Source organism: Crocodylus porosus, unplaced genomic scaffold, assembly GCF_001723895.1.
Source record: "Crocodylus porosus isolate Cpor-Errol unplaced genomic scaffold, CroPor_comp1, whole genome shotgun sequence".
Taxonomy (NCBI): Eukaryota; Metazoa; Chordata; order Crocodylia; family Crocodylidae; genus Crocodylus; species Crocodylus porosus.
In genome coordinates, this window is record NW_017728917.1 from 11,798,343 (window position 1) to 11,824,390 (window position 26,048).

The 26,048-nt window shown below is 44.0% G+C and overlaps 1 protein-coding gene across 4 annotated transcripts in view; it reads left to right on the forward strand.

Annotated features, from left to right (window-relative positions):
• MAGI1 (membrane associated guanylate kinase, WW and PDZ domain containing 1) overlaps positions 1 to 26,048 on the forward strand; it is a 179,706-nt gene that overhangs the window by 97,707 nt on the left and 55,951 nt on the right. For 3 of the 4 annotated variants that reach the window (XM_019536694.1, XM_019536692.1, XM_019536697.1), the window contains exons 3-11: positions 998 to 1,204; positions 4,728 to 4,935; positions 7,379 to 7,461; positions 11,263 to 11,298; positions 14,821 to 14,878; positions 17,736 to 17,824; positions 19,070 to 19,162; positions 22,460 to 22,642; positions 24,515 to 25,135. In XM_019536694.1, the coding sequence (XP_019392239.1) occupies positions 1,129 to 1,204; positions 4,728 to 4,935; positions 7,379 to 7,461; positions 11,263 to 11,298; positions 14,821 to 14,878; positions 17,736 to 17,824; positions 19,070 to 19,162; positions 22,460 to 22,642; positions 24,515 to 25,135 (1,447 nt within the window). In that variant the 5' untranslated portion in view covers positions 998 to 1,128. Of the gene's footprint in view, positions 1 to 997; positions 1,205 to 4,727; positions 4,936 to 7,378; positions 7,462 to 11,259; positions 11,299 to 14,820; positions 14,879 to 17,735; positions 17,825 to 19,069; positions 19,163 to 22,459; positions 22,643 to 24,514; positions 25,136 to 26,048 lie in introns of all 4 variants that reach the window. The other variant, XM_019536693.1, reaches the window with a different exon arrangement.

Here is a 26,048-nt window from a genome sequence, read left to right on the forward strand (position 1 = left end):
TAGCATTTTTCTAACTGACCTGAATTCCTTCATGGAAATCTTAAATATTATAAACTACATTATGAAGAACATGCATAACTTAGATGGAAAGGTGTTTTTGGGATAGGATCAATCCTTCCAGGATTTCTGCAGGATCAAGGGGAGTAACGGTATGTTGATGATGGAGCGGGGAAGGGCTGAAATACTTAGCAGTCGGGGTTGAGGGTCTGATTCGATGAATCTCCACTTACCCTATATTTTCATTTCGTGGTTAGGAGAAATAAATGCATTTGCTGTTGTGCGTTTTAAGGTAACGGCTTAAATCTGTCCAAGTCGTGTTGAAAGCAGTGGGAGTCACATGTTGACATAACTCAGGGAGACTATTTGCCCCTAACAGTTTTGCTGTAAAGAGTTGGTTGTTCAGTCCTAACCAAACTGACCCCAAGAGCTGAATTTCCTCTTTGAAGAAAGTAGGCGTCACATGGTGTCTTTCTTTGTTAAAGTTTCCCTTTGGAGAGAGATTACTTTTTAAAAATGCAACAGCCACCCAAAAGTAACACATGTATTAAAGCAGGTCATCCCTGCCTTTCATCACACATCTGGGTGATAGAAGTAATGAATTTTTTATTTTCTGCAGGGCTCACTCTAAATCTGACACAACATTGTGTGGGTGCACATACGTAAAAAGACGACTAATTGAAATTCAAATGTAATGAGATGAAGCTTTGCTATTCACTGAGCCTGCCTTTGTTTTAGTCCTTGTATGCTCAGTGCTTCTAAACAATGCAACCCTTGCTTCTACTTCTGCATTCAACACGAGTAACTTAAAAGGAAAGAAATCTTTCTAGTCCACTCCAGAAATGAAATCCAGTTTAAAAACCAGAACAGTTGCATCTCCCCACCTCCTTTTTCTTCTTTGTCCTTTAATCAAGTTAAAAAGATTTTGATGGAATAAAAAAACAATCTTGCGGAGAAATCTGCTCTCTTTTGAACATGCAAATGTGTTTCTATTGCCTAGGTAACTATTATGGAACACCCAAGCCTCCCAGCCAACCCGTCGGTGGGGAAGTGATTACCACTGATGCTTTGCAAAACCTTCAGTCCGGCTCCAAGCAGTCGACTCCAAAACGAACCAAGTCTTACAATGATATGCAAAATGCTGGCATAGTGCATACAGAGAATGAGGATGAGGATGATGTTCCTGAAATGAGCAGTAGCTTTACAGGTAAAGCAAACTTATTCTCCTCCCTCCCATGAGACGCGTGGATTTTATTTCCCCCACTTTTCTCGGCAGGCTTCCTGAAAAGATGCCTCTTGGATTGAACCACGGTGTCTTTTTTCTTTTTTTGCCCCTTTCCAAAGTCTGTTCTCTGTCTACAATATATTTTTCCCAGCTCACAAAATACTTAAAAATTATGGGGGAACACCTGGATGTTATATTTTTCTCCCCAAAATGTTTAAGTATTTTGTGAGTTGGAAAAAATACATTGTAGACGTTTCTCCCTAGAAAGATCTACTTCTATCTCTCTTTTTTTTTTTTTTTCCATATATGAGGCAGCTGATTTTGCTAAATGAACAAATCTTATGATGGTTGCCAGTTGAGAGCATCACCTTGGAAGGCCATGTGGACTGAAGAAAAGGCCAAAGAAACCCACTGCACGCTTCCCGGTTTTGTATTGGTCATAAACGTGATGGTCCAGTTATGACGAAGCATCCAAGGGAAGACCCTCACATTAGATGTCGTACCACCTTCTGCACTGGCAAAGATCTAGGGCGCTGGTTCTGCACCTCTTTCATGACTCAAGGGACCCCTTAATACCATGTCAGAATTTAATGGTGCTCTAAAAATGAACTTATTTTCTGAAGTGCTTACCTTCTGCCACCCTGAAAAGGATCTCATTGTGCCACAGGGCAGGCGGGGTGCCCCTGAGAGCCTGGCAGGGCTGGCACATGGTGCTGCTTGGTGGGCCAGATTGGAGAGCTTCATCCCTTGAAGGAGGCGGAAGTTGGGGGTGACAGTGGCTGTTGGTGCAGTGGCTGGTGCCAGGTGAAGGTGGCAGGAGGCAGGACTCTTTCATGCCCTGCTCTTTCCCCTGTCTGCTCCTGCAGCGGCGCCTCCAGGGGCTTGAATGCTGCTTGCCTCTTCTCGTCGGGCCCAGGGACTGCGGCATCCCTGAGAGGAGCTTGCGGCACCCTGGTCATCACCCCTCAATCTAAGGCAGCGGTTCCCAAACTCTGACACGTTGCGTACCACCAATTTAAAATGATACAGCTTTACTGCCAGCAATTTTTGCAGTTCAGCCTTAAGTACCACCGGGAAAGTTTTGTCACATAAAGTAACTATAATAAATCTGTTATTGCAGGTTGTCTGTGTACCGCCACAAATTGGGAACTGCTGAGCTAGGGTTTTCGGATAAAGCTTTCTTTTTTTTTGCTGCAAAGAAGTCTTCAACACTTGTTAAATATTATGTAACATAATATATCTAATATAATATAGTATATATTGTATAATATATGTTAGATACTATGTGTGTGTGTGTGTGTGTGTGTGTGTGTATATATATATATATCTATCTATCTATGCACAGTGAGGAAAAATACTAGGCATATTATTATACGGTGTATTATATCATGTGTGCGTGTATATCTATATCTAGATATATCAGTGTATATCAATATATCTAGATAGCTAAAGATAGACGTACACACATATATCAGTATATGTCTATATCCAGATATATTGATATATACAGATATATCTATATCTATATACAGATATACACACACACACAATGTAATACATTGTATAATGATACGCTAAGTATTTGTCCTCGCTCTGCATTATAGAAAGAGGCAGTTGCTAACCTGTTGCAAGAACATAATAGCCACCCGCATCGTCTCCACCAGACAGGCGCAAAAGAGCTTCTGTCCACCACCAACAAAAGACTGTCATGCACTTAGTCCATATCATCCACACCTGTGCTGGCCATATTAAAATCCTTCCTATTCTGTGGGAGAGACCTGGCTCTGACTTCTTTGGCATGTTTTCACTAGCGTGAGTTGTGCACCGTGCAGATTGCTAGCTGCTTAATCTTGCCAGTCTCTGCTTACAAACAGATAAAAGGTCTTGTGCTGGAGGCAGACAGTAAAGGTGTTGGCAGAGTCTTGAACTTTTTCTTTTTCCCCTGGTTTGGAAAATATATTTTTTTCCTTTAGTACCACTCACAAAAACAGCCAAACATCCTTGATTTGGGGTGACCAAGTCAAGAAGCTGGGGCACTGCCACAGATTCCCAGACTTTTTAAGAAGCACAACTGTCCTCACCAGACACAGAAATGCCTAAAACATTTGCAAATGACTTGGGTACTTTTGAAATCTCCCTGCGCCTAGGATTTAGGGGCACAGGCCTGAGGTGTATGGACAAGCTGCTGTAGTTAAGGATGTGTGAAAAGCCTGCAGAGGTCAAACTCCACCATAGTTTTGGACTGCTGTGGTCCAGGCATCCTCAGAATGATGCTCCTCATTTGAAGACAAGCAAACACTGGTTTCTCTGGATGCTGAGCACCCTGCACCTGTCCCAGAGTCCTGGCATCCCTGCGGGCAGGCACAATGTAGAACTGACTGGCTGAGCAGCAGCTCTGCAGAAAAGGACCTGGAGTGACAGTGGGCAGTGAGCTGGACATGAGTCAACAGTGTGCCCTTGTTGCAAAAAAGGCTAATGGCATACTGGGCTGCACTGGTAGGAGCATTGCCAGCAGATGGAGGGAAGTGATTCTTCCCCTCTATTCTGCATGGGAGAGGCCACATCTGGAGTCCCGTGTCCAGCTGTGAGTCCCCCACTACAGAAAGGATGTGGACACATTGGAGAAAGTCCAGTGGAGGGCAACAGAAATGGTTGAGGGGCTGGGGTGCATGACTTGTGAGGAGGGGCAGAGGGAACTGGGCTGATTTAGTGGAGAAGAAAAGACTGAAAAGGGATTGAATAGCAGCCTTCAAGTCCCTGCAGGGGGGATGCAAAGAAGGTGGACCTGGACTGTTCTCACTGGGGGCAGATGACAGCAAGGAGCAATGGGCTCCAGTTGCAGCAAGGAACGCTGAGGTTAGATATTAGGAAAACTTTCTCATGAGGAGGGTAGTAAAGCATTGGAACAGGTGACCCAGAGAGGTGGTGGACTCTACATCCTTGGAGGTTTTAAGACCCAGTAGACAAAGCCGTGGCTGGGATGATGTAGTTGAGGCTGGTCCTGCTTGGACCACGGGGCTGGACTAGATGTGACCCCCTGAGGTCCCTTCATCCCTCATTTTCTATGAATCTAAGACTCTGCTATTGACCTTCTGTTGAACATGCTTAGATACAATAGTGATAAGCAGTAGTATAAAACCCTATAGATATACAAGGTGCAGGACAGATAGTGTTATATGTGCTTCTTGCTATGTCCAGCAGAAATTGTCCTGTTCAGTTCTTTTAGAAACAAGAGATCTTATTCTCTGAAGCCCCAGTCCTGCAACCCTCTCAGCGGACCCTCAAACCACTCACAGACCCATTGCTCTTGCATGCAGCAGTTCGAAAGACGGGGGTTGGGAAGGAATAGCGGGACAACTTGGCAGTCTCTTTTCTCGGGGGCCCTGTGCATTCAGAGTGAAGCAAGTATTTGGGAACTAAAACCAAATGCATGAAGAAATGAACAGGCCAGAAAAATGTGGGAGCAAGTAGCTCATTAACGCTTTCTGTTTCTGTTGTTCTGCAGCAGACTCGGGCAACCCAGACGAGCACAATACGCAGAGCGTAAGAGAGACAGCACCGCAACCTGTGAATAATAGCCTCACCACCGTTCCCACCACGGAACCATCTCAGAACCCCCCCCAATACCTACCTCCTGCAGAGGATAACCTAGGTCCTCTACCTGAAAATTGGGAGATGGCCTATACCGAGAATGGAGAAGTCTATTTTATAGAGTAAAGCATATGTTTTTCTTGTTCTTGTTTTTTTTTTTTTTTTTCCTCCCTCCCCTATATGGGTAACCCTGGAGATACAGAGATGGTGTCTGCATGTGTATTTCCTATGCACAGTTGCATATCAGAGCAAAAAATATCCTTGCTGGTTATAAACTGTTGTTGTGATACTCCTCCTACGCACTCATCTAGTGATTGCATCTGCATCTAAACTTTTCCAGACTTCAGAGATATTTGGATTCACTAGACTTGATGAGGGATTGTGGATTACAGAAAGGTAGCTGGACTCTCTTAATAGCACAATCAAGGAATGCAATCATACTTTCAAGATCAACAGGCAGTTTAAAAAAAAAAGGTCACAGATTCAAGACCAATAGGTCAGTTATTTTCTAGGCTGGGATGAAAGCTCCTAATTACCTGAGAGCTGAGTTCAGGAGCCTGCCTGCATGCATGTACTGAGATGGGAAGAAAAATCCTTCCTCTTGCAGGTTCAGCCTGTTTCAAAACCACGGAGCTAACATCCCGCTCTGCTCATCAAAGACCAGGAGCCCAATTCAGTACTAATGTGCGAGGCATAACTCACAGCAAAACTTGGCACGAGGTCTTTGAAAGAATCAAAAGGACATGATGATGATGATGATGTGGAATTTTTTTTGGTGTTTGTTTGTTTTTTTAATGACTGCGTTAGGCTGTTGGCAGTCTTCAAGCGCTACTAATATTGATTTCTTTTTCAGCCCATAAATAATATGCTCTGATTGTACTTAAATAGACTTATTCAGACGAGAGCAGTTTAATCAACAGAATGGGCTGGTGGGAGGGATTCTTCACACAGCGTTTAGCTAGTCGTTAGCGTTCAAATGTTGCTTGATACCAAAGGCTAAAACCATAGCTGGCCAAGCAGGGTTTGAGCAAAAAAAAGGATAGTTTGGTTCTGAAGGTTCGCACAGTGCAGGACTGGGTACTGAGGACCTCTGTCTGCAGACTGAATATAGTGCACCCAGGTACAAAGTCGTTCCCTTGGCCTAGTACTTTGGATAGCGTGTTAACTCGAACCCACTGAGCATCTCCTGCATGTTGTAGTCCGGTCTGGCTGTGATTTAGAAGAGTTATGCTAAAGGGTGGTAGTGAGAATGGCCCTACAATGGCTAGAGGTCAAGTTACCAGGGATCAGAGCTCATGGTAGAGGTGATATCTTTTATTAAACCAACTAGATTTTTGCAAAAAAGAAAAATTATTTAATTGCAAGACTTTGGGCACAAGCACCCTTCCTCAGGTGTTACCGGGGAGGGGTTCCTGGGTCTGCCTAGAAGAGCATCCCGCCTCCCTGCTGCACAGGCTACAATCCCAGACGTAAGAGGGGGAAAGACCAGGGTGGGAAGCATTGGGTGCTGTGGGGCCTCTGCTGCTCACAAAGACCTTACATTGCTGTCGATTTGGCCATTCCCCAGAGGTATCTGAATCACGTCAGGAGGTGCACTGGTTTGTAAAACAAAATAGGTAACAACATCTTACCTATTGTACCTCCAGTCAAACTAAGGGGGGGTCATTATTATCTCCCACATGGCATTCAACCCTCAGTTATGTCTTGAGGGTGACTTAGTCCCTCTGCTTTCATTTTCCTGAAACACTTCTGGGGTGCAGAGTGCTGCGTGGTATATAATGCACACAATCTTATAATGAGCTCAGGCCCTGGACTGCCAATGAGGTGAACCTTTTATCATAAAGATTAGGGCGGGCAGGGGAATTAATGCATTATAAAGTCTGTTCCTGTTCACTAAAACTGACTTACAGATCTGTCCTTGTCTCAGTGTGTGTACTTGACTCAATGCTAATGCGATTTATACATGTTATGGAAAGAAGGGGCAGGAGCTGGGCAAATCAGTCCAGAAGAAATAAAAGTAGCCAGCTCCTGTCGGAAGTTGCAGGTTCCACGAGACGATCTCCATGCTGACATGTGATCCGCAGGTGGAAAAATTTTGCAGATCCATGACATAGTAATTCCTGCAGCATACACAGGAATCTTTCCAGCTAATATCTATCGATCGATTTATCTAGAGCTATCTAGCTATATTAGATATCCAGCCATTTATATCTATATCGATCTATAGGTAGATATATTTATATAGATTAATCGATCTATCTATCCATCTAGATAGCTATCTAGATAGATATATTGATTTATCTAACTAGATAGATAGATATTTCTATCTCTATCTATATATAGATAAGTATTGATATATAGATATCTATAGCAAACATTTATACATATAAATATATTTTAGTTATTTGGGTGTGTAGCTATGTATATATGTGTATACAATTCTCCGAACCTGCTGAAACAAAATTGTGATTCTATTTCTTCTGAATCAAAAAGTTGCCTTCAGTTAAGCTGACCCTATAGTTCTCATTTATTAACAGTGGTCATGTTTCCATTTCTGGTTTGCAGCCATAATACTAAAACAACATCTTGGCTAGACCCACGGTGCCTGAACAAACAGCAGAAGCCTCTAGAAGAATGTGAAGATGATGGTAAGAGACTGAAACTAGTCAAATAAAACTCTGTGCATTTGGTCTAATTTAGTTACATAGATTTTTGTGCATCTCTCCCTCCCTCTGTCCCCTCCCCCAGCCCTTCTCCATGATTGCACAAGGGAAAAGAAAAAAAAACTGACAAACATGACGTGCATAGTGCTATCCTTTATGCAGATGAGTTTGTTATAAACTTGTGGCTTAAAAGCAAAACAACCATTGTGATTTTCAAATTGTCCTGCACCAGTGCTGTAAGTAGGAGACCCTCTACGTTTGTGCAAAAAAGGTTTAACTGTTCACCAATACTGAATGTCATACGAATCCCTCAAACAGGCATGCTAGCCTGGTTTCCCTTTGCACACAGAGATACACTCTGAATGGTTCACTATGTTATACTGTGCCTAGGATGTTTTATGTCGGGGGAAGGCAACCTCTTCCAGCAGCAGGCCAAAGCCCTCCATTGCTGAACGCTGCTAAAGCCCCACATCCACGGGCCACATCCAGTGTTTCTGCAAGACAAATCTGGCCTATGGGCTGCAGGTTGCTGACCCATGTTTTATATGGATCCAAAGGACATTTATTATTTCCTTCTGTGGGTGGAATCAAAAGATAATGTGTTGCTTCACTTTTCAGTGTCAGATTCAGGTAGTCTAGTTCATGCGGTGACCACTGCATACAAATGCTATTCGATATGATGGATTTTTATCACTGAGTAGTTTGCACTGTTCTAATTTTGTATTCCTTGAGATGTTGAAAATGCAAGCCAATGTCCAATCTAAAGCAGCCAAATGAATGGGGATGCTTTTATTTAAGTGTCTCTTCAAAAAAGACATTGAAAGTACTTCAATACCAAAAACTGCAAACAAAATAAGACAGGATTAGCACGACATTTGGGAAAATGTGCTGCAAAGTTTGGTCTAATGACCTTCAAGACAAAAATGATGGTAGTATTGTAACTTTTTAAACTTTTAACTGGCACAGTGCTAGCTCAAGAGAGAGAACTTGAGAGTTTTAGTGCATGCGTGTTGGCACCATCATCCTAAAGTTCACTCGGGCGTTGTGATTAGTCACTACCTCAAACGTCCTTTGGAGCAAGGTTCCTGTGAAATAGGGATGTTATTATAATTAGGAAAGAAGTGAGCACAAAGTTGTCCATTTTGGATCAGTTTTGAAAGTGGCCTCTAAAACTGCTGCTACATTTTCCACGAGCAATTCTTTGGCCTCCCTGTTTTTCCCCCCCATCTGAATTTTGCACATCATACCCAGCGTAAACTATGCATTCTTCTTTGATACCCAGGCAGCCAACTTACTTGTGCAAGTGCAAAATGCCAGGCTTTTCAGGGAGCATGCAAAACATGGACAGGAGGTTTGCACACTGTTTGTCCATGCCTGCTAGGTGTAGTCCCTTTGAAATGAGGGACCCTACTTTCCAGAGCCTGATTGTGCAGAACTAGGATTGAACCAGATGGAGATGTCTCCAGGACTCTGGACAAGTCCTTACCCCTGGGCTGTTCCTTGTGTGGGATAAGGATAAAAAAAATTGTTTCACCAGGAAATCAGTGGCACAGCTTTATATAGGTGGAGCCCCCGGTCTGCAGGAAACAGCTTGTACTCTCCAAGCTTCCCCTCTTTTTGGAATTTAGCTTTATTAGCACATTAAAAAGCAACACCACGAAACAAAAATGCAGCAAAACATAAATCTCAGCCTCAGCTGGCTTCTGCCTGAAGCCAGACTTTTCCCAGAAGCATTTCCCCTGTCCTAGCTCCTGCTGACAGCAAGATTTGAGCTCCTCTAGTAGTCTAGTTGAAGTTAGCAAGAGGCATGTGCCATTGTGACTAAGCATGAGATAGCTTGCACTTGCATACTATGTCAAGCCACAAGCCGACACATCAGGGGGACCCTGCATCTCTGTTCAGGACCCTAGATTCTTCTGGATATAGAGAAATCTGATCCCCTTTTCAATTAAAAATTGCTGTCTGAACAGCCGAATTGGGATTATAAATATATAGCTGTGTAATAAGTTTTAATGAGTAGCAGTGCCTTTGCTCAGCAACTTCTTACGTTTAGCTAATTTTATCTTCCCCACTTCTATTTGCTAACTAATGAGAATTTTTTAACAGCAACTCGTTAAATTCATCATTTCACAGGTGCATGTAGTGTGCTGCACAGTTTTAGTTCTCTGTTCTGGTATTTCTTTAGAATCCACAAAAAATCTGGAGTTTGTCGGGGTGGGGAAGCAGGCAGGCCTCAAAAAGGGTAAAATCATCAAAGCTGTTTCTGTGTACACTTTATCCAGATTTACCAAATTCCAACCCAAAGCAGTTAAACCTTGATGTCATTTGTCCGAGTAGTTATGCTAAAGTCAATGGGCGCCTATATACGTGCGGTGAGGCTGCTTCGACGTGCTGTAATTACGGCATGTTTGAGTAGGCTTAACTAATTGAGTCCACTGGAGCATGGTAATTACAATGCTACAGCAAACTACAGCGTCATGCGTATCAGCGTCCCCGTGCTGAAAACTGGTTGCAGGGATGCTTTAACTAAAGCTCACTGCTATTTTTCAGTGTGGGGATGCTGATGCACGTGACGCTCTGGACACTTTAATTAAAACAGCTCTTGGAGCTGCTCTAATTAAAGCACCTCCTTCTCTCCCCACTCCTGGAGCACATGTATAAATGCCCTGTAAGACTACTCCCATTTGAAGCTGTATGTGTGTTTGTGTGTGTATATGTGACTACTCCCATCTGAAGTTGTGTGTGTGTGGGCCTGGTTCCATGTACAATAAATGTTTTGGTGTTAGACATCTTTTCCAGCTTGTTTCGGATGCACTTGCCTTGCATCCTCTCCATGTCGGGGTCCCAGTTCCTGGAAGTCATCAGTAGTTTTCTGTTGACTACACTGTACAAAAATTGCCAATTAGCCTTTCACACTGCAATTTCCAGACAATAGCTCGGACGTACTCGAATGCGAACAGTTCATGGGTAAATTAAAACACATCAAATATTTCTTAAGTGTCAGAAAAATTCAACGGCAATTTTCTGGTCTTGTATTTTCTGTTTGTACCATTCATTAACATGGCTTGCGCTTTTCTGTATGAAGTCCAAGTTTGTTTTGCCATCTGCATTCTAGTTTTGTCTTCACCTTTCATTTCCTGACTGCATTAGCATTGATAAGCTAAGTGATACCTTAATCAACTGTGTCATTGTTAACTGATGAAAATGGAGCTGCTAATGATAAACATAGTGATGCTGCATATTGATGGCTTGCACATTTGAAACCGGATCAGTAAAGATCTCATAACGCCGCACCGTCCAGTGGTGTCCTATTGAAAATAATGAAATTCCACGGTGGGGGCTGGTACTTTTGTTTTGCAGCATTGGGGTCCAAATCTCCAATTCACTTAACCTCAGGTCCCTAAGTTACTTCCAGTTTAAGGGTAAAGCCTTCCTCTCAAATCTGTACATTAATACTCAACTTTGGCTTTCTGGTAGATATGCTAACATATATGTTTGAGAGGATGGCTTTGCAACAAAACATCACTTTATCACATCCCATTGTGTTGTGAAAGTAAACTGGTCAACATGATGATTATGACAGTGGAAGAACTGTATTTATGGTTCACATCCAAGTCCATAAATATTCTGGTCGCTAAGATCTGATGAAGCAAAAACTCGGCCTAGTCCTGTTCGAAATTGGTGTTGGTTCTGCTGTTGGCTGGAGGGGGTTTCTTGCTTGGTGCTGGTATCTGAAATTTTCTTTTAATGTTTTCTGTCTCGTTTACTGCTGTTCCCTTGGAGAAGAAGGGGTACACACGGAGGAACTGGACAGTGAACTAGGTAAATCATCCATCTCTCATTTTGCTGTTTGACTTCAACTGCACTGGTTTCAGCCTTCAATTGCTTAGCTTTCTTCTTTCTGTCATTTTGCATCTTTCAGGTTTGGGTTTTTTTTAAGTTTTTTTTTTTTTTCCCGCTTTTAATTTCATCGAGGCCTAAATCAGAAACGAAACTTCTCTGGCATTTGGAAGGAGGTGCTTTTTTCCCCTCTTTATGGCATGGAAACTAAAGCACTTCTCTCATGAACTGGGTGCTGAAGAGGAGAGATAGAAAAAGGCCTCAATCCTGAAAAGGCTTAAGAGCGTCTTTAGCTTTCTGCAGAGTGGTTTAATTCCGGACCCTGTCGAGTCGCAAATGGGAGGGAGGGGAGGTTGCCATTGGCTTCAGCGGAGTTAGGAGTTCACCTCTAAATCCAGACCCATTGACTTCAAAGTTAAGGTTCAGCCCGTAAGGACATCTCGGCAGGATTGGAGCCCAAGACATTTCTCCGCTTAGGGAAAATAGTGAAATTTCAAACAGTGGCTGAAAATATCTCCCTGAATGGTTTTGCTAAGCTTATAAATATAACAGCAGGAGTTTCTGCCTTGGCTGTTCATTTTACAAATTAGCTCTTTTCAGATGCTCTGGTGGTGTGATATTTCCTGCATAGTTTGAAGAATGCTATCTTAATATCCAGTTTCCTTTAGCTGTGCGACCTGAGTCTCTGCTTCTGGCACAGAGAAAGGTTAGACTGTTGTTATTTCTCTTTAGCGAGCCCTCGTCCACTTCAAAAGCTATAAGGCATAAATAGGCTGCACGTGATTTTATTTTCCCTGTCTCTGTTAGGGTTATAAATTGCATTTTATAGTTCATTGTTTTCTATGCCAGAGACTACCTTACAGTGGAATTAATCTCTGATTTCCTTAATGACTTGAAAGTTAGACTGCATCCCACTTCTATGTGATGGATATGCCCGAAGTAGTCAATAACTATTGACTGGATTGCAAAAACTATATAAAATACTGTTCTTGTGGCTAGTGTGACTCGGGTAACATTAAGGGCTGCTTTTCTTTTAGTGCAGTACCGCAGTGCAACCTAAGTAGAATAATAATCATAAAATATAATAAATTCAATATAAAATGCTCTTACAAAATAACTGAATGCAACTCCCCTGCTTTGCACCCGTCAGCCAGATAGATAGGAGGTGCTGGCAACCTTTCCATATGTGGTATAATGTATATATGTTTCTCTTCATGGAGAGAGAAAGCATCTAGCTAGCAAACCATTCGTTGATAACCACAGTCCTAATTCTTCTTACTCAAGCCAGTTCTTAACTGTCCTTTGATTTCAGTGGGACTAATCATGGAAGCAGACAGATGTGTATTGTAGGGGCGAGTTGCCTGCAAGTCAAGAAAGGAGTTTCAAGTTTGAAGTAGTTCAGGCAATTGCAGCCAGGTTATCAAGTGTCTAAACTTAGAAGCTAGTTCTCCACTCAAGCAAGAATACAGGTTGACTTATGCCAACACATTCATTTAACTAAAGTTTAACGTTTGTTTCCTAAATGTGAGAAAATTAAATCGAAGGAAGTATAAACAAGATAAACACAAAGGGTTTAACATGTAGTAATATAAATTATCCTGTTTTTGACTGAACAGAGCATTGTAGGACATAGAAGTGAAAACATCAGGGGCAAAATTGCACACTGTTACACGTGGGCAAGAACCCATCACCCATTGTGAACACTAGGACCTGTAATTCTTTGTTTTATTGGAATAAATGGAGACTGAAATGTCAGCCACAGCTCTTGCCTGTCCTGATTCCTGTCTGTGTCATATCTTTCACTGCACAGGAACTTTGGAAGACCTGCAGTGCTTTCGCCAGCTGGGACTCCCATTCAAGTGTGTTCTTGTTAAAGCTCGTTTAAAGACTTCCAGGACTTGGCCCTTAGTTTTTTAGCTTCCTTTTTAATGTAGACATCCCCTTTTGTGGTTTGGAGAGGAACACCGATTTCCAGAGCGTTCGTTTTGTAAGCATGCAAACTAGATCTACTCATGAGACCTGGGTTTTCTTAGCCAAAAGTTAGCACTGGCTTGCATTTCGATGTTTATGTCTCAAGGAATCCAAAGATGCTAAAACATGATAAGCAGAAAAAGAAACCACAATCGGAGGGGAAACCTGCCTTTTATTTGCAAATAAGAGACATGTGGAGCCAAAACCATGAAATTAATTTCATCTGATGTTCAGCCAATTCCTAACACAAACATCAACTTTGAGTAATTAGTCCATGTGTGTTTGTGTGGATTCTGTTCGCCTTCAGTCTGGAACTACTTCTGTCCTTATGGCAGCGTCTGTAAATATAGAACTGGAGAGTTACATTATTCTGATTAATGGGCCATTGTTTGATTGTATTGGCTAAGCAACTGATGCTGTTCATAAAAGTAAATCTTTGCTTTCCATAACGAATAAACACAGATTACTTCCTATTGGTTTTGTCATTTTAGCAGTAAATGCTGCATTCGTGAAGAATTCTTTCTAATTAGGGTCTTTTAATAGACTGCAGATTGAATGCATCTTAGAAGGGGTTGGATCTCTTTTTAATGTCACTTTTGTAGGATCTTAAGAGCAGGGCCCATCTATTCTGTCTTTGTACAGAGCTTACCCACACTGGTGTCCCATTCCCAGGTGACGGGCACCACCATAATAAACCAGGGCACCATAATTATGGTCATCACCCTAAAAATAATGATTGTTGCTGCTAGTAAGGATCAGTGCTTCAGGACCTGAGCCCAGTGGGAGCTTTGGGTTTGACTTTGGAACAAATTCAGGCCCTTGAGTAATACATACATTTAATATTTTTCTCAACTGCTTGGCCTGTACCTCATTCACTGATTCTGCCTAAAGGATTGTACCCCTCCAGATCAGAAGTGCTGCCGGCACAAAGTAGGTAGATAGGTTTCCAAGTGCTAATGCCATCTACAGAACTGTTTTCAGCAATTATGCTCATTTTAAAACATGGAAATAGCTGATTAGGGCAATCTGTCAGGTGCCTTCCTGTTTGTGCAGCAGCTGGCAGGATGGGACCCTGGTCCCGTTTGAGGCATTTGGTTGCCACTGTAGAAATTTTGCTAAGTATTGAAATATAGTGAATATATAAAATATATAGTATATATTCACAGTTGTCATGAATGCTTAGCAGAAACATGCTTTCCCCCAACTAAAACATCCCCAGAAAGACACTGACATTCCCTTAAACAAAAAGGCAGTAATATTTCATAAATAATAGACAGCTGGCCACAATTGTCCTCTCTCCACAGGTTTGTTAGACCTACTGCTGGCACAAGCAAACATTAATATTTGTACTCTGAAAACCATGTGCTGACATTCATCCAGATGGAAAGAAAGGTGGCCATGGCTGTTCTCTTTCCCATTAACTGTATGATAAGTGAAAATATGGGCTTATATGGACTTCTGCCAGCCAGCTTGCAAGTAGGATGCCTATCTGAAAAGCACACATGTACGATATTCATATTTTTTTGTTTCCAGAACTGCCTGCTGGTTGGGAAAAGATCGAAGATCCCGTATACGGTGTCTACTATGTAGAGTAAGTGCTATCGAGCATTTCTCGTTGGTAGGTCATGTAGGGAAGAGCTTTTTCCACTGGAGTTTGGGCACCTCGTCGTCACTGTAGTTGCACGGTGGCTCTGTGCTGGGGGAAGCTGATGCTTGTACCCCTCCAGAAAAAACCCAGGAGCTAACTGAGCATACTAGAAGCAAGAAAAGGGTCTACCCTGATGGCTTATTGTGACTGGCATCCAAGACCAGCCTAAAACTCAAGACGTGACCAGTTAAAAGTGCTCGGTCTTAAAGAGGGCACATCATCCCTTGCTCTTCTGCACCCCCTAGCGTGTGCATGCGGGTGAGCATTTCAGGCTCGGACCGTCCTCCTCGCCCAGAGAGGAGTGCCGGACACACTCGAAATGTTTGCTGCAAGTGGGTTTCTCTGCAGGAAGAGGCATGCTGTGACGGGAATGCTTGAAAACCTCAGGGCCTTAACACTCAGAGGCCTGGGCTCCTTAGCAAGTGACTTGGCTGTTACTAAAAGCCCTTGTTAAAAAAGCTGGGGAATGAAGGATGCCTTTGTGAAGATGTAAGCGATTTTAGCTGAGATCTGTTTAATAAGGGCTGTAATAATTGAATGGTTAATTGAGCACTTTCCCCAGCATAGCAATACGATCAAACTGCGCTCTCCGATAGCAGATTACCAATTCAAAATATGTATATATTTTTAAGGATTGAGACATGACAGTGTTTTTTTGAGCCAGGAACCTGCATTGTGTCGGCAAGAACGATGGGTTTAATGTAATTGTCACCAGCTTTGCAACAGCGTCTTCTTTCTCTAGATGTCAGGTCTCTCCTTTGGGAAATCAGAGATCAAGTTTTGTTTCATCGCTGACCCCGCAAAATGAATTTTTAATTATGTGTATACTCCTGTCTGTTAGGATGGCTTGTGATAGCCCTCAGAGTAGATGTGGCATACCCTTTCTGTCTGCTTTGGCTCATTTGTGACCCTACCATCTGTGCCTTGGGAAACGAGGTTAGCAGACGCATAATTAAGGCTTGACATTTATTCGCCGAAGATATCGAGGATATTTTTCGGCTATTAAATGTTGCTGAGAGGCTTCTTGAGCATTTCTCATGCCGCTCTGTGCCCGTGTGCCCCTCAATTCTGGGCCACTCTTTACTGTTAAATTAAATAAGAAGCCAACAGCATGCGGCATAAGTTTATTTGGCTTAATATTTATCATCTGCCTCGACAAATGTGATATAGATCTGTTTCTGTTTCTTGCATGTACACTTTAAATTAAAACCACCTGTGTAAAAGCAAGTGATGGTTTTATGAAAAAAGCTAAAACAATTTTTATGGATACATTAAAATTGTCAGTCTCTTATAGGATTCATGCATTTGTTTTCATTTGCTCACTGGATTAATTAAATCAGCAGTCTATCATCAGATGCATTTAATATCCATGTTGTGAATTAAGCAGAGAGATTTCTGAGCAAAACTCAATAGTGAATGTGTTGCAGCTACCTGCAAATTACTTTCTTTTTCATAAAAAAGCTGTGCAAGGGACTTTCAGACGGGCGGTGAAACGCACGTTCTCAATTGTGAGCTTTGCCTGAGCCACAAAGTTGGATTTTAACCAAATGCAGTTATCTTCAGGTAGATCCTTAAAGCCAGTGATACTCCAGATTCATAAGTCGGTATTGGCAAAATTGGATGTAAGCTTTTCATTTTGGGGTGCTAGGATTTTTAGGTTGGTTAAGTTTTAAACACAGAGATGCTACATGGCAGAGAGTATCTGGAAATCAGCCACGTGACTATCATCAAAATCAGCCCAGGATTGCCTGTCTGAATTTCTCAAGATGCGTTTTTCACTGCTTTTCAAACTGGCCTATTTTGCCACTTTTTCCTTGCGTGGTTTGCTCATGTCTTCCTGCAGACCAGCATGGCAAAAGCACCATAGCTTTTCTTAACTCGGCAGCCCATTTTCCCAGCATTTGAACAACGGGTGTTGCAGGATAACGTGGCTCTGCTAATAATCTCAGCTTGCACCTATTATCCAGAATGAATCTGGACTGCTGTACTTGTCCTGCACCAGCTTTGTTTTGGCAGAGTTTTTTTCTAAGGCTCCAAAAAATGGTTGACGCCTGCAGAAAACCAAGCCCCTCTCTGCTCAGCCTTGAGGTCAGTTTATTCTGTTCATTAAAAAAAAAAATGTGTGTTCACAGCTCTGTTATGTTCATAAAACTTGAAGCCAAGTATTTGCAGTCTCACGAGGGTCGCTTTCTACCATGAAAGCAGCCAAATGAGCTTCAAGCTGCTACACAGGGACTGCTGAGGATCCCCCTATGCTGGTTCAAACCAGGATTACTTAATGGAGGCTGATTCCAAATACTTTTTGTGCCAGGGTCGTTCTGCTCAGCTGTACATTGTCTAGTCTGAATCGCAGCAAATACCTGATAGCCACCACATTTACAGCTGTGCATTGATCAGATAGCTGACAGATGTTACCAGCTTTTTTTAACTTCAGCAAGTCAGGGAATGATTGCACCTCTGGGAATCTGATTAAAGCAGAGACGATGTAGGTCTGCCTTTTAACATGTAATCAAACAGGGCATCCTTTCTGCCTTAATCTCATTTTCCCACAGATAAACTACTCCTTTATTGTATTTGAAAGAATTAGCCATCCCTTCTCAAGGCATCCGCATCCGATCACAGGGTTTCCTAAATAAGCGTTTTGGCACGAGTAGGTGGGCACGGCACTGTATGCCTTGCTGTGAGGGTTGTATTATTATTAGGCTCTGGTCCTGTTCGTCAAGAGGACTTTTGCACCTGTCTGCTACCCAGGTTTGGCACGCCAAGTGTTTCCTAATTTACTTCTCTCCTCCTTGTCCAGCCACATCAATAGGAAGACACAATATGAGAATCCGGTTCTGGAAGCAAAAAGGAAGAAACAGCTTGAGCAGCAGCAACCAGCACCAGAAGGTTGGCACACGCCGAGAGCGCGACGCGTGCAATATTTGCTAAGTAGAACATGCTCTCCCTTGAATTGATCCTCCCATGTGGGCATACTTGTCCTCCATTAAAATACAGATATTGTCACCCTTCCCAGTTTTGAGAGAGGGTTGATTGGTCTAATGGCACACAAAGGACCACTGAGCCAGGTACTGTTATCAGAAGGCTGAATAGGACAAGGTAAAAGAGACCTTCTGAAATATTTGATTGCTTTAACGTAATGGCTTTGTGTCCCTGAAATTGGGAGAATTTCTTTTTTTTTTTTTTTTTACCTTTACTTCTCTCCCTTCCATTTTTAAAGGCTGACAGGCAACAGAGAAGGCTTGTTGGCTCCTTAGGCACAGTAAATATCTACTTTTGAGAGCCTGAATCATGAATTTAATCAAGACGTGGTTATTGAATCTGTCGGGAGGAATGGAAAAAGGCAAGGGACGAAGACAAAGGGCTAAGATTGCGTATCCCTCTATTTACTGTTTTATTAATAGTGGATCCTTTGGTGCTGCAAGCATGCGATGACACTGTGCCCAGTTTGATTATTCGGACGGATTTTTCAATTCTGAAAAACCATGTCGCCTTACTATCATTGCAATGAAACAGTCTCAAGCAGTGAAATGCTGCAGATGTACGGATTAGCAACAGCCTCAGAATGCGTGGGACCCATGTGGCCCCATTTCTCAGTCTCTGTCCTCCCCCACCCATCCTCCTCACTCCTCAGGAGGGTTGAACTCGCCCAAAGTGCATTGTTTTTGTTCCATTACATTTAGTTTTTGTGTGCAGAAAGCTTTCCCCACCACATAGAGTAACCTCTTTTAAACTGTGTGTTATGTGATGGGAGAAGAACTTGAAGCACCTATTTCTTCCTCCCAACGCTCCTGCCCTAACCCTCTGGCCATCTGTATCAGTACTACCGCTGTGCATCAAGACAAACAGGTGTGTGGCCAGGTCGGATGGGTTGCATGGTAAATATTTGCTCCACCCTCATGCAAACTATTTGAGGTCAACCCAGACTTCAATTGCAGAGACAGCTGTGATGCATGACCTCAAGCTACTCACTTCACCTCTCTGTTTCCATTCCTAAATCTTTATCTTACCTGTTTCAACTGCCAGCTCTTTGGCTCTTAGTTGTATGCATGTACAATGCCGAGCCAAACGAGCCCTCTCTGTGCTACCATGAACAAAATAATGAATGACTTCTTGTCCTCACTCTCTTTCCAGAGTGGACAGAAGAACACCCATCTCTCACACCCCCAGCTGCTCCAAACCATGCTGCAAACAACCAGGAGGCTGTTCGGGAAGCTCCAGTACAAGGTAACAGCCAGCAAGGCTTTTCTCCTTATAATGATTTAAATGTTACCATCAGACCTCCTTACAAAAACAACCCAAACACCCCGTAACAGTATGGCAAGGATAGAAATGCCCCTGTGCTCTGGATTTCTCTGATTTTGCAGAGGAAAATTGCAAAAATGCAGTGCAAATCATCCCACCACAGGAGTTTTTTAGGGTGGGGGTGATGTGGAGACCATCGAAAAGTGGCTCTTGAGGGGTACGGCGCCATCCAGGGGCGTGCTGAGCTTCCGCCAGAGAGTGCTGGTGCTGGTGCTCTGCGGGTGTCTCAGTAGCAGAGGCCTGGGAAGGGCAAGCCTCTGAGCACAGCATGAGGGGCTTGCATATCACACTGCTGATTGAATGTTGCCGAGACCCTGGGTAGGGAGCAGTCCCCGGGCGCAGCAGGAGCATATGCTATCTGTGAGCATACACACATGATGCTCAGGCATGTAAATCCTTATGCCTGTTAGGCAAGGGTATATGGAGAGCAGCTTTGCCAAGAGATCTTCGGATAGATGTGATATCTTTTATTAGACCAACTGGGAAAAAATGCTGATTGCAAACACCCTTCTTTTGGCATTAAGAGACTCATTGGAGCAGAGGTTTGCAGCTGGGTGCCAGAGGGGACTGCTCTGGAGGGCAAGTGCATTGCCCTCCTCCTGGCTGCAGGTAAAAGAAGTTCAGGGGCCAGTAGGCTTCCCTGCTCACACAGAGAGGGCTCCATTTGCTAGAGCTCCAGGGTTGCCAGTTCATCGCTATTGCCATAAATCATCACCTGCCTTGATAGTATGCGGCAGAGGTTATGCAGGGAGAGTGAGACAATTTCCATAGCAGCCAAAACCCCAAGAAATTCCCTGTAGGCTATGAGAGGTGGTAATCCAGGTGCACCGTGCTAAGGGCAAGGAAGAGCTGAGGTGAGGTCCAGGTTGGGCAGTGGGAGACAGGAATTGTTGTTACTTGCAGCACCCACAAGAGAGCTGGACCATCGGGACCTTTTGTAGCACTGGGGAAAATGTAGCCCGATAGGACCAGTTTCTCCTTCTCTCAACATCTCACCTGTTTTAGGTATCATAAGAACAGGGCAAGAACTGCCCAAACTTCTAGGCCTTATAGTGCTACATATAACAATTCGTCATAACCATGAGTACAGTTAGGTGGCCTGGAGATGAGGCTATCGAGTTCCTTCCTTTCGCTGAAATCACTGGAAAACTTTCCAGTGACTGCAGCATTTTTGCTTTGCCACAGATTTTTAATTAAGTGTGAGCAGCAAATCTGTGTCGATGTGGGGAGGAGGCAGGCAGGCAGCATAAAGCCACTATTTGCACGTTCTGCAGATCACGTGCCACAAAACCATTCTCTCCAGCATGCACAATAAGAAAATATTAGGTCCAGGACAAGGCACTGTATTTTTTTGTTGTTGTCATGATGAGTTGAACATTCCCCATAAATGACCCACATTGATCAGGAAAAAAATAGGAAGTTCTGGACCTGGTACAACGGGTCCAAGTGTTTGTCTGCTTACTGGGTCAGCCTGTGCGGCCTCACTCAGGGAATCCTTCCCAAAGCAATCGCAGTTGCTTGTTCTTGATGCTGAAACAAATATCTTCCATTCCTGACTCCAGCACGGCCCCTTTGCACCCGGTCTCTGCCCATGTCCAGCCCGTGGAGACCTGTGCAGTGCCTTTATGTACCTGGAGCCTATAGATCAGGGGTGTTCAAATGCATCTCTCCCCCACGGGCCAGATGAGTGGTGTGGGGCTGGACCAGGCGAGCTGGATCCAGAGCGTCAGACTCTGCAGGAACTGCAGCCCTTGTGCTTTCGAGCTGCATGTAGCTCTTACCTGCTTATGGCTGAACATAAGTTTGGGGTTGTCTCAATACTTCCCCTCAGTTGTTCCCCTTCTGTTTAAGGGGTGATGTGAAGTGAGCACCCTCCTCTTCCTCCATCTCCTGTAAGGCAGAAACTTGCCTGGGTGCTCCCTGACAGGGTTTCTCACCTGCATCGTCCCTCTCTCGGATGCATCGCTCCCATAACAGCTTTTCCTTTGGAGGTGGGGATAGCCAAATTGTCACCTCCTCCACTTGAGACTCTGCATGTCTGGGAGTGCAGCACAAAGCCTGGATAACCAAAAGCTGCCAGTCAGCAGCGTGGCTGGCAGCTTTGTAGTGGAGCGTGTTAATTATGGCCTCTGTTGAATACGCAGAATCGTTTAAAATGTATGCACCACCCCAAAAACACTGTAGCTGGCATACAAAAATGCAGCTATTGGTGTAATGGTTCCATATCCCTAGGTACCAGGCTCTTTTATTTCAATGAGGCTTTAGGTGAGTCCTGAGCCTCACACCCTGCTGACATTTTTCAAATGGAAATGCTGTCTGCAGGGCTGGGGGGCCCGGCATCACACAGAGCCAGCAGCTCCCTTGAGACTTGCCTTTGCCATCCAAAGACTGCAGACATTGTAGGAGTTTGCAAATGAGCATCGACCAACCTAGTTACAGTACTTGGAGGGTCTTGCCAGTCCTGGAGTTGTCACTAGGGAGCTTAATGACACAGCCTTTTTTTTCCCCTTCTGGGTTTGTGCCTTAAAACGAGCGACAAGGACAAAGATGCTGCATTTTTAGATGCTCTTATTCTATCTCCCCAGAACCACTTGCCTTTTAGGGTGCCTTGGATCCATAGCAGGCTCCTGGAGATCACTGGTGACACTTCTCCACTACCACCAGTCTGGTCCAGTGGTTTCTGTGTGATTCATGCTACTGAGTACAGTGTTGCGTGCATGTCAGGCAGACTGCAGGGGGGAAGCCCATGCTTTAAATATGATCTGAAGACCATGATCAGCCTTTGCAGTTTGGTGGTTAGTAATTATAGGCAGCAGGGTTGGGGATGGTACTGAAAAGGAGCAAGATCTTTTCAGAAAGCTTATTGGGGTTGGGGAGAACTGTATTGCACTTGAGCTGCTACTTGGTAAATGGTACGCACTGTTACTCCGCGTAATTCGGAGGATGAGTATGTACATGTGACTAAGTCTCTGCCTTGCTGACCTTTACCCCAGGGTAAATTGTTCGTGTGCCCATTCCTTGACCCACGTATAGCACTTTACTCCGTGAGGGAAGTCACTGGAGTGGATAGCTAGTTAGAGTAAAGTTGAGAGCTGTCCTGTTCCCGTCTGTGCCTGCACACCTCTGCATCCATTAAACTCCTAGGAGAGCTTGGGGGAGTTAAAATGGATCAGATTTTTTTTCCTGCATATTTATGGACTTTCAAAACTTTCTAAACAGGAAAACCCTTTTTTACACGGAATCCTTCTGAACTGAAAGGGAAGTTTATCCACACTAAGCTCAGGAAAAGCAGCAGGGGTTTCGGCTTCACAGTAGTCGGAGGGGATGAACCGGATGAATTTCTCCAAATCAAAAGTTTGGTGCTGGACGGTCCTGCGGCGCTGGATGGCAAAATGGAGACAGGTAACTGTGCTCGGGTGAAAAAGAAGAAGTAGTACTCCTGTTTGCATCTACAGAGCCTCTTTGTATCCTGGGGTAGGTAAGGATTGTTATAGCTCCATCTTGCAACAGCTAAGCGAATAGTTCATGGTCTTGTAGCAGGTCCGTGGCAGAGCTTGGGTAACAGATCCTGAAATCCCTGGTTCAGGACTTGGCACTGAGATGCTGAACATTGGGAACATAAGCAGCCACTTCTTGAGCCAGTAATTCAGGGAGCTGCCTGATGCTGCATTGCAATAATCACCCCAAGGTGCTGAGAAACAATACAGGGTATGTCTGAGGGCTCTCATCTCTTCCCAACCTTTCCCTATCTACAACAGGATGGAGGAGGCACAAAAGGAGAGACAAGTAACAGAAAGCACGGTTCCTGTGACCACAGTGCCTTCTAGAAATCATGCCTCTGTGTGTGTCTCCCATCCTTGGCTCCAATCACGGGCAGCATTGCAGGAAGCAGGGTACAGAAGAGCTGGAAGTTGGGTGCTGTCTTTGCAACCCTTTGCCTAGGCTCTGACTGTGCAGCTGGGGAGACATGGGCTGGGGGCTCAGGAGAGCATCCTGGCATGGTCTGGGCCACTGCCCAGGGCAGGGCAAGATAAAGGGCTTTTAGTGCAGATGTTGGGCAGGTTTGGATGTAGGAGCAACTAGCAATACTGATTACCCCTAGTGCGCTGAAGAAAATGGATCTGATGGTGGTATTTTGTGGACGCGTGGCTCACTGAGCTCTTCTTATCTGCCTCTCCTGTTGCACTTCCCCTGCGGAGGCATTCAGGCCCCCTCCCTTTTTTTTTCCCTTCCTGTTATATGTGCATTGTGTGTGCCCAGCACCACACACAGCAAAGGGGTATCGCCTTTGCTGTGACTGCAACGAGGTGCCACCAACTCTTGGAGAGCTCCAGGCAGGTGGCTCAAGAGCCACAGGTGGAGCTCTGTTGTCTTCAGCAGCCTGACCTCTCCACTACGTCATAAACTCATAACTTCATCGATACTCAGGCTGGAGGACGGGGTCGGTGTGAGCCGTGCTGTATGCCACCATGTTTGTGTAGTTGATAGTTGCAAGCCTTCTGGTTTATTCAGAGGATCTTCATTTTGCTTCAGTCATTTGTCAGCTGTAGTGGAGTGTATAATAGTCAGCGCTGAGCATTGCAATAAATGTTAAATGGGCCTTATGTTGTCACGGTGTTTGAATTTTTTTTCAAATGAGGCAAGTTTCACTTTTTTGCTCAAAAAAAAATGTCTGTGCATGCAAAAAATATATACATGCAATAATTCTTTTGTGTGCCGATTGCCCTAAAATAGCTCTCACTTGCCTGAGTACAACGACTTTGGTCCCTTTCTCTAACAGGCAGAAGTAAGTAAATGCTATTACTGCTTAGATGATTATGCCAGTAGAAGTCCGTGTGCCCTGCTACACATTACAGATGTTATGCAATTAACTGGTTAACCGCGCAATAAATTTAGACCAACCACAAGTTCAATGTAATTATCACACAATTAACTGGTTAATCGCACAATAAATTTAGACCAGCCACATGGGCAAAGTAATTATCACACAGTCAAAACGTCCATCTAGCTAAAAAGAGAGCCAGCCAGCTATGAAGTTAGTGCTTGAACGTGTGACAACTCTGTAGCTGGTTTTTGTCTAGCTTTCACTTGAATGTGTAGCAGGATCTTGAGAGAGAGAAAGCAGAGTAGTACCATTGGACTGAATCTCACCTGAAGATAGGAATCTTTCAGCATTGAAAACAGCTGTTTTTTTAAAAAAAAAAAAAAAGCTTGGTGCATGAAAGCACTGAACTGAACGTATGCATCTGTTTATTGTCTCTGTTTGCTCCGCAGGAGACGTTATAGTCAGCGTGAACGATACCTGTGTGCTGGGACACACACACGCTCAGGTGGTTAAAATCTTCCAATCCATTCCAATTGGTGCCAGTGTGGACCTTGAACTGTGCCGCGGTTACCCTCTGCCCTTTGACCCCGATGACCCAAACACCAGCCTGGTGACATCTGTGGCGATTTTGGATAAAGAGCCCATCATTGTGAATGGGCAGGAAAACTATGATTCTCCAGCAAGCCACAGTAGTAAAACAGGGAAAGTAAATGGCACAAAGGAGCCACGGCCAAGCAGTCCGACTGAGGTCTCTTCTAATGGATCCCATAGTTACCCCAATGATACTGTCTCTTTGGCTTCTTCTATAGCAACCCAACCTGAACTCATAACTGTGCATATTGTGAAAGGGCCCATGGGCTTTGGTTTTACTATAGCAGACAGTCCTGGCGGTGGGGGCCAAAGAGTGAAACAAATTGTGGACAGCCCACGATGCCGGGGCCTAAAAGAAGGGGATCTAATAGTTGAAGTCAACAAGAAGAATGTGCAGAGCCTCACTCACAACCAGGTGGTGGATATGCTGATTGAATGTCCTAAAGGGAGCGAAGTCACACTGCTGGTGCAGCGAGGAGGTAGGTTTTGTATCCCTTTTCAGTAATGCAAAAATGTTTGCTGTCCTACATCTTTCTCTATGAACAGCCTTCGGGTGTACGGTGTAGAAAATGTCCTCCCCGAATGGGTTCCCATCTTACTGTAATATAATTAATTATTTCCATCTCTTTGGGTTGCAGTGGACACATATATATAGATATACTTATACACATGCATCAGATGTACATGCATACAGTCTTTTTGGTAGAGAGCTTGTGATTGTTATGGTTACGTGACAGTTTCCATCGTCAATCCTGTTTTCAAATACTTGTAAAAACTGGCTTTGGAGGCTCAAATTCTCCTTGCATCAGCCATCAGAAAGCTCTGGGGACTTCTTAGGAGATTGAAGGGGTCAAAAAATTAGCAATAGTCTATACGTGGGACATAGTGGGGGGTGAATGAATCTGGGGGAGGGTTTTTCACTGAGAACTCAAACATACCCAAGGACAGATACCCTCCAAATTATGAATATGCATAATCGTTGTGGGAGGGTTATCTTGTGGCTGGCCTTAGGGAGGGAATTAAAATCTCCAAAAGCAGTCAGCCATTGGAAAAATAACTTCTGAGCATGCTCCGTTGCCATCTGTTCAGCATGTAGAAGGTAAGCTTCCCATTGTGCTGTTGCAAAGCATGATGGTCTCAGCAAAGCCCAACAGTCTGGGACAGGCTTGGTTGAGCAGTAGGCAGCCTCAAACCCGTTTGCAGATCTATTAAAAAGAGACTGACCAAAGAGTGCCCATGCAGCAGCTTGGGAAGTTAAGGGTACAATATAACCTCATGAGTCTGGCATGCTCGTATTGGACCGAGCATCTCCCGGAAATTTGAAAACTCTGGATTTTTGAAACCAGAGCAGCAGCCAGTCCCAGGGGTGGGGTGGGGGGAGGTAGCGGAGGC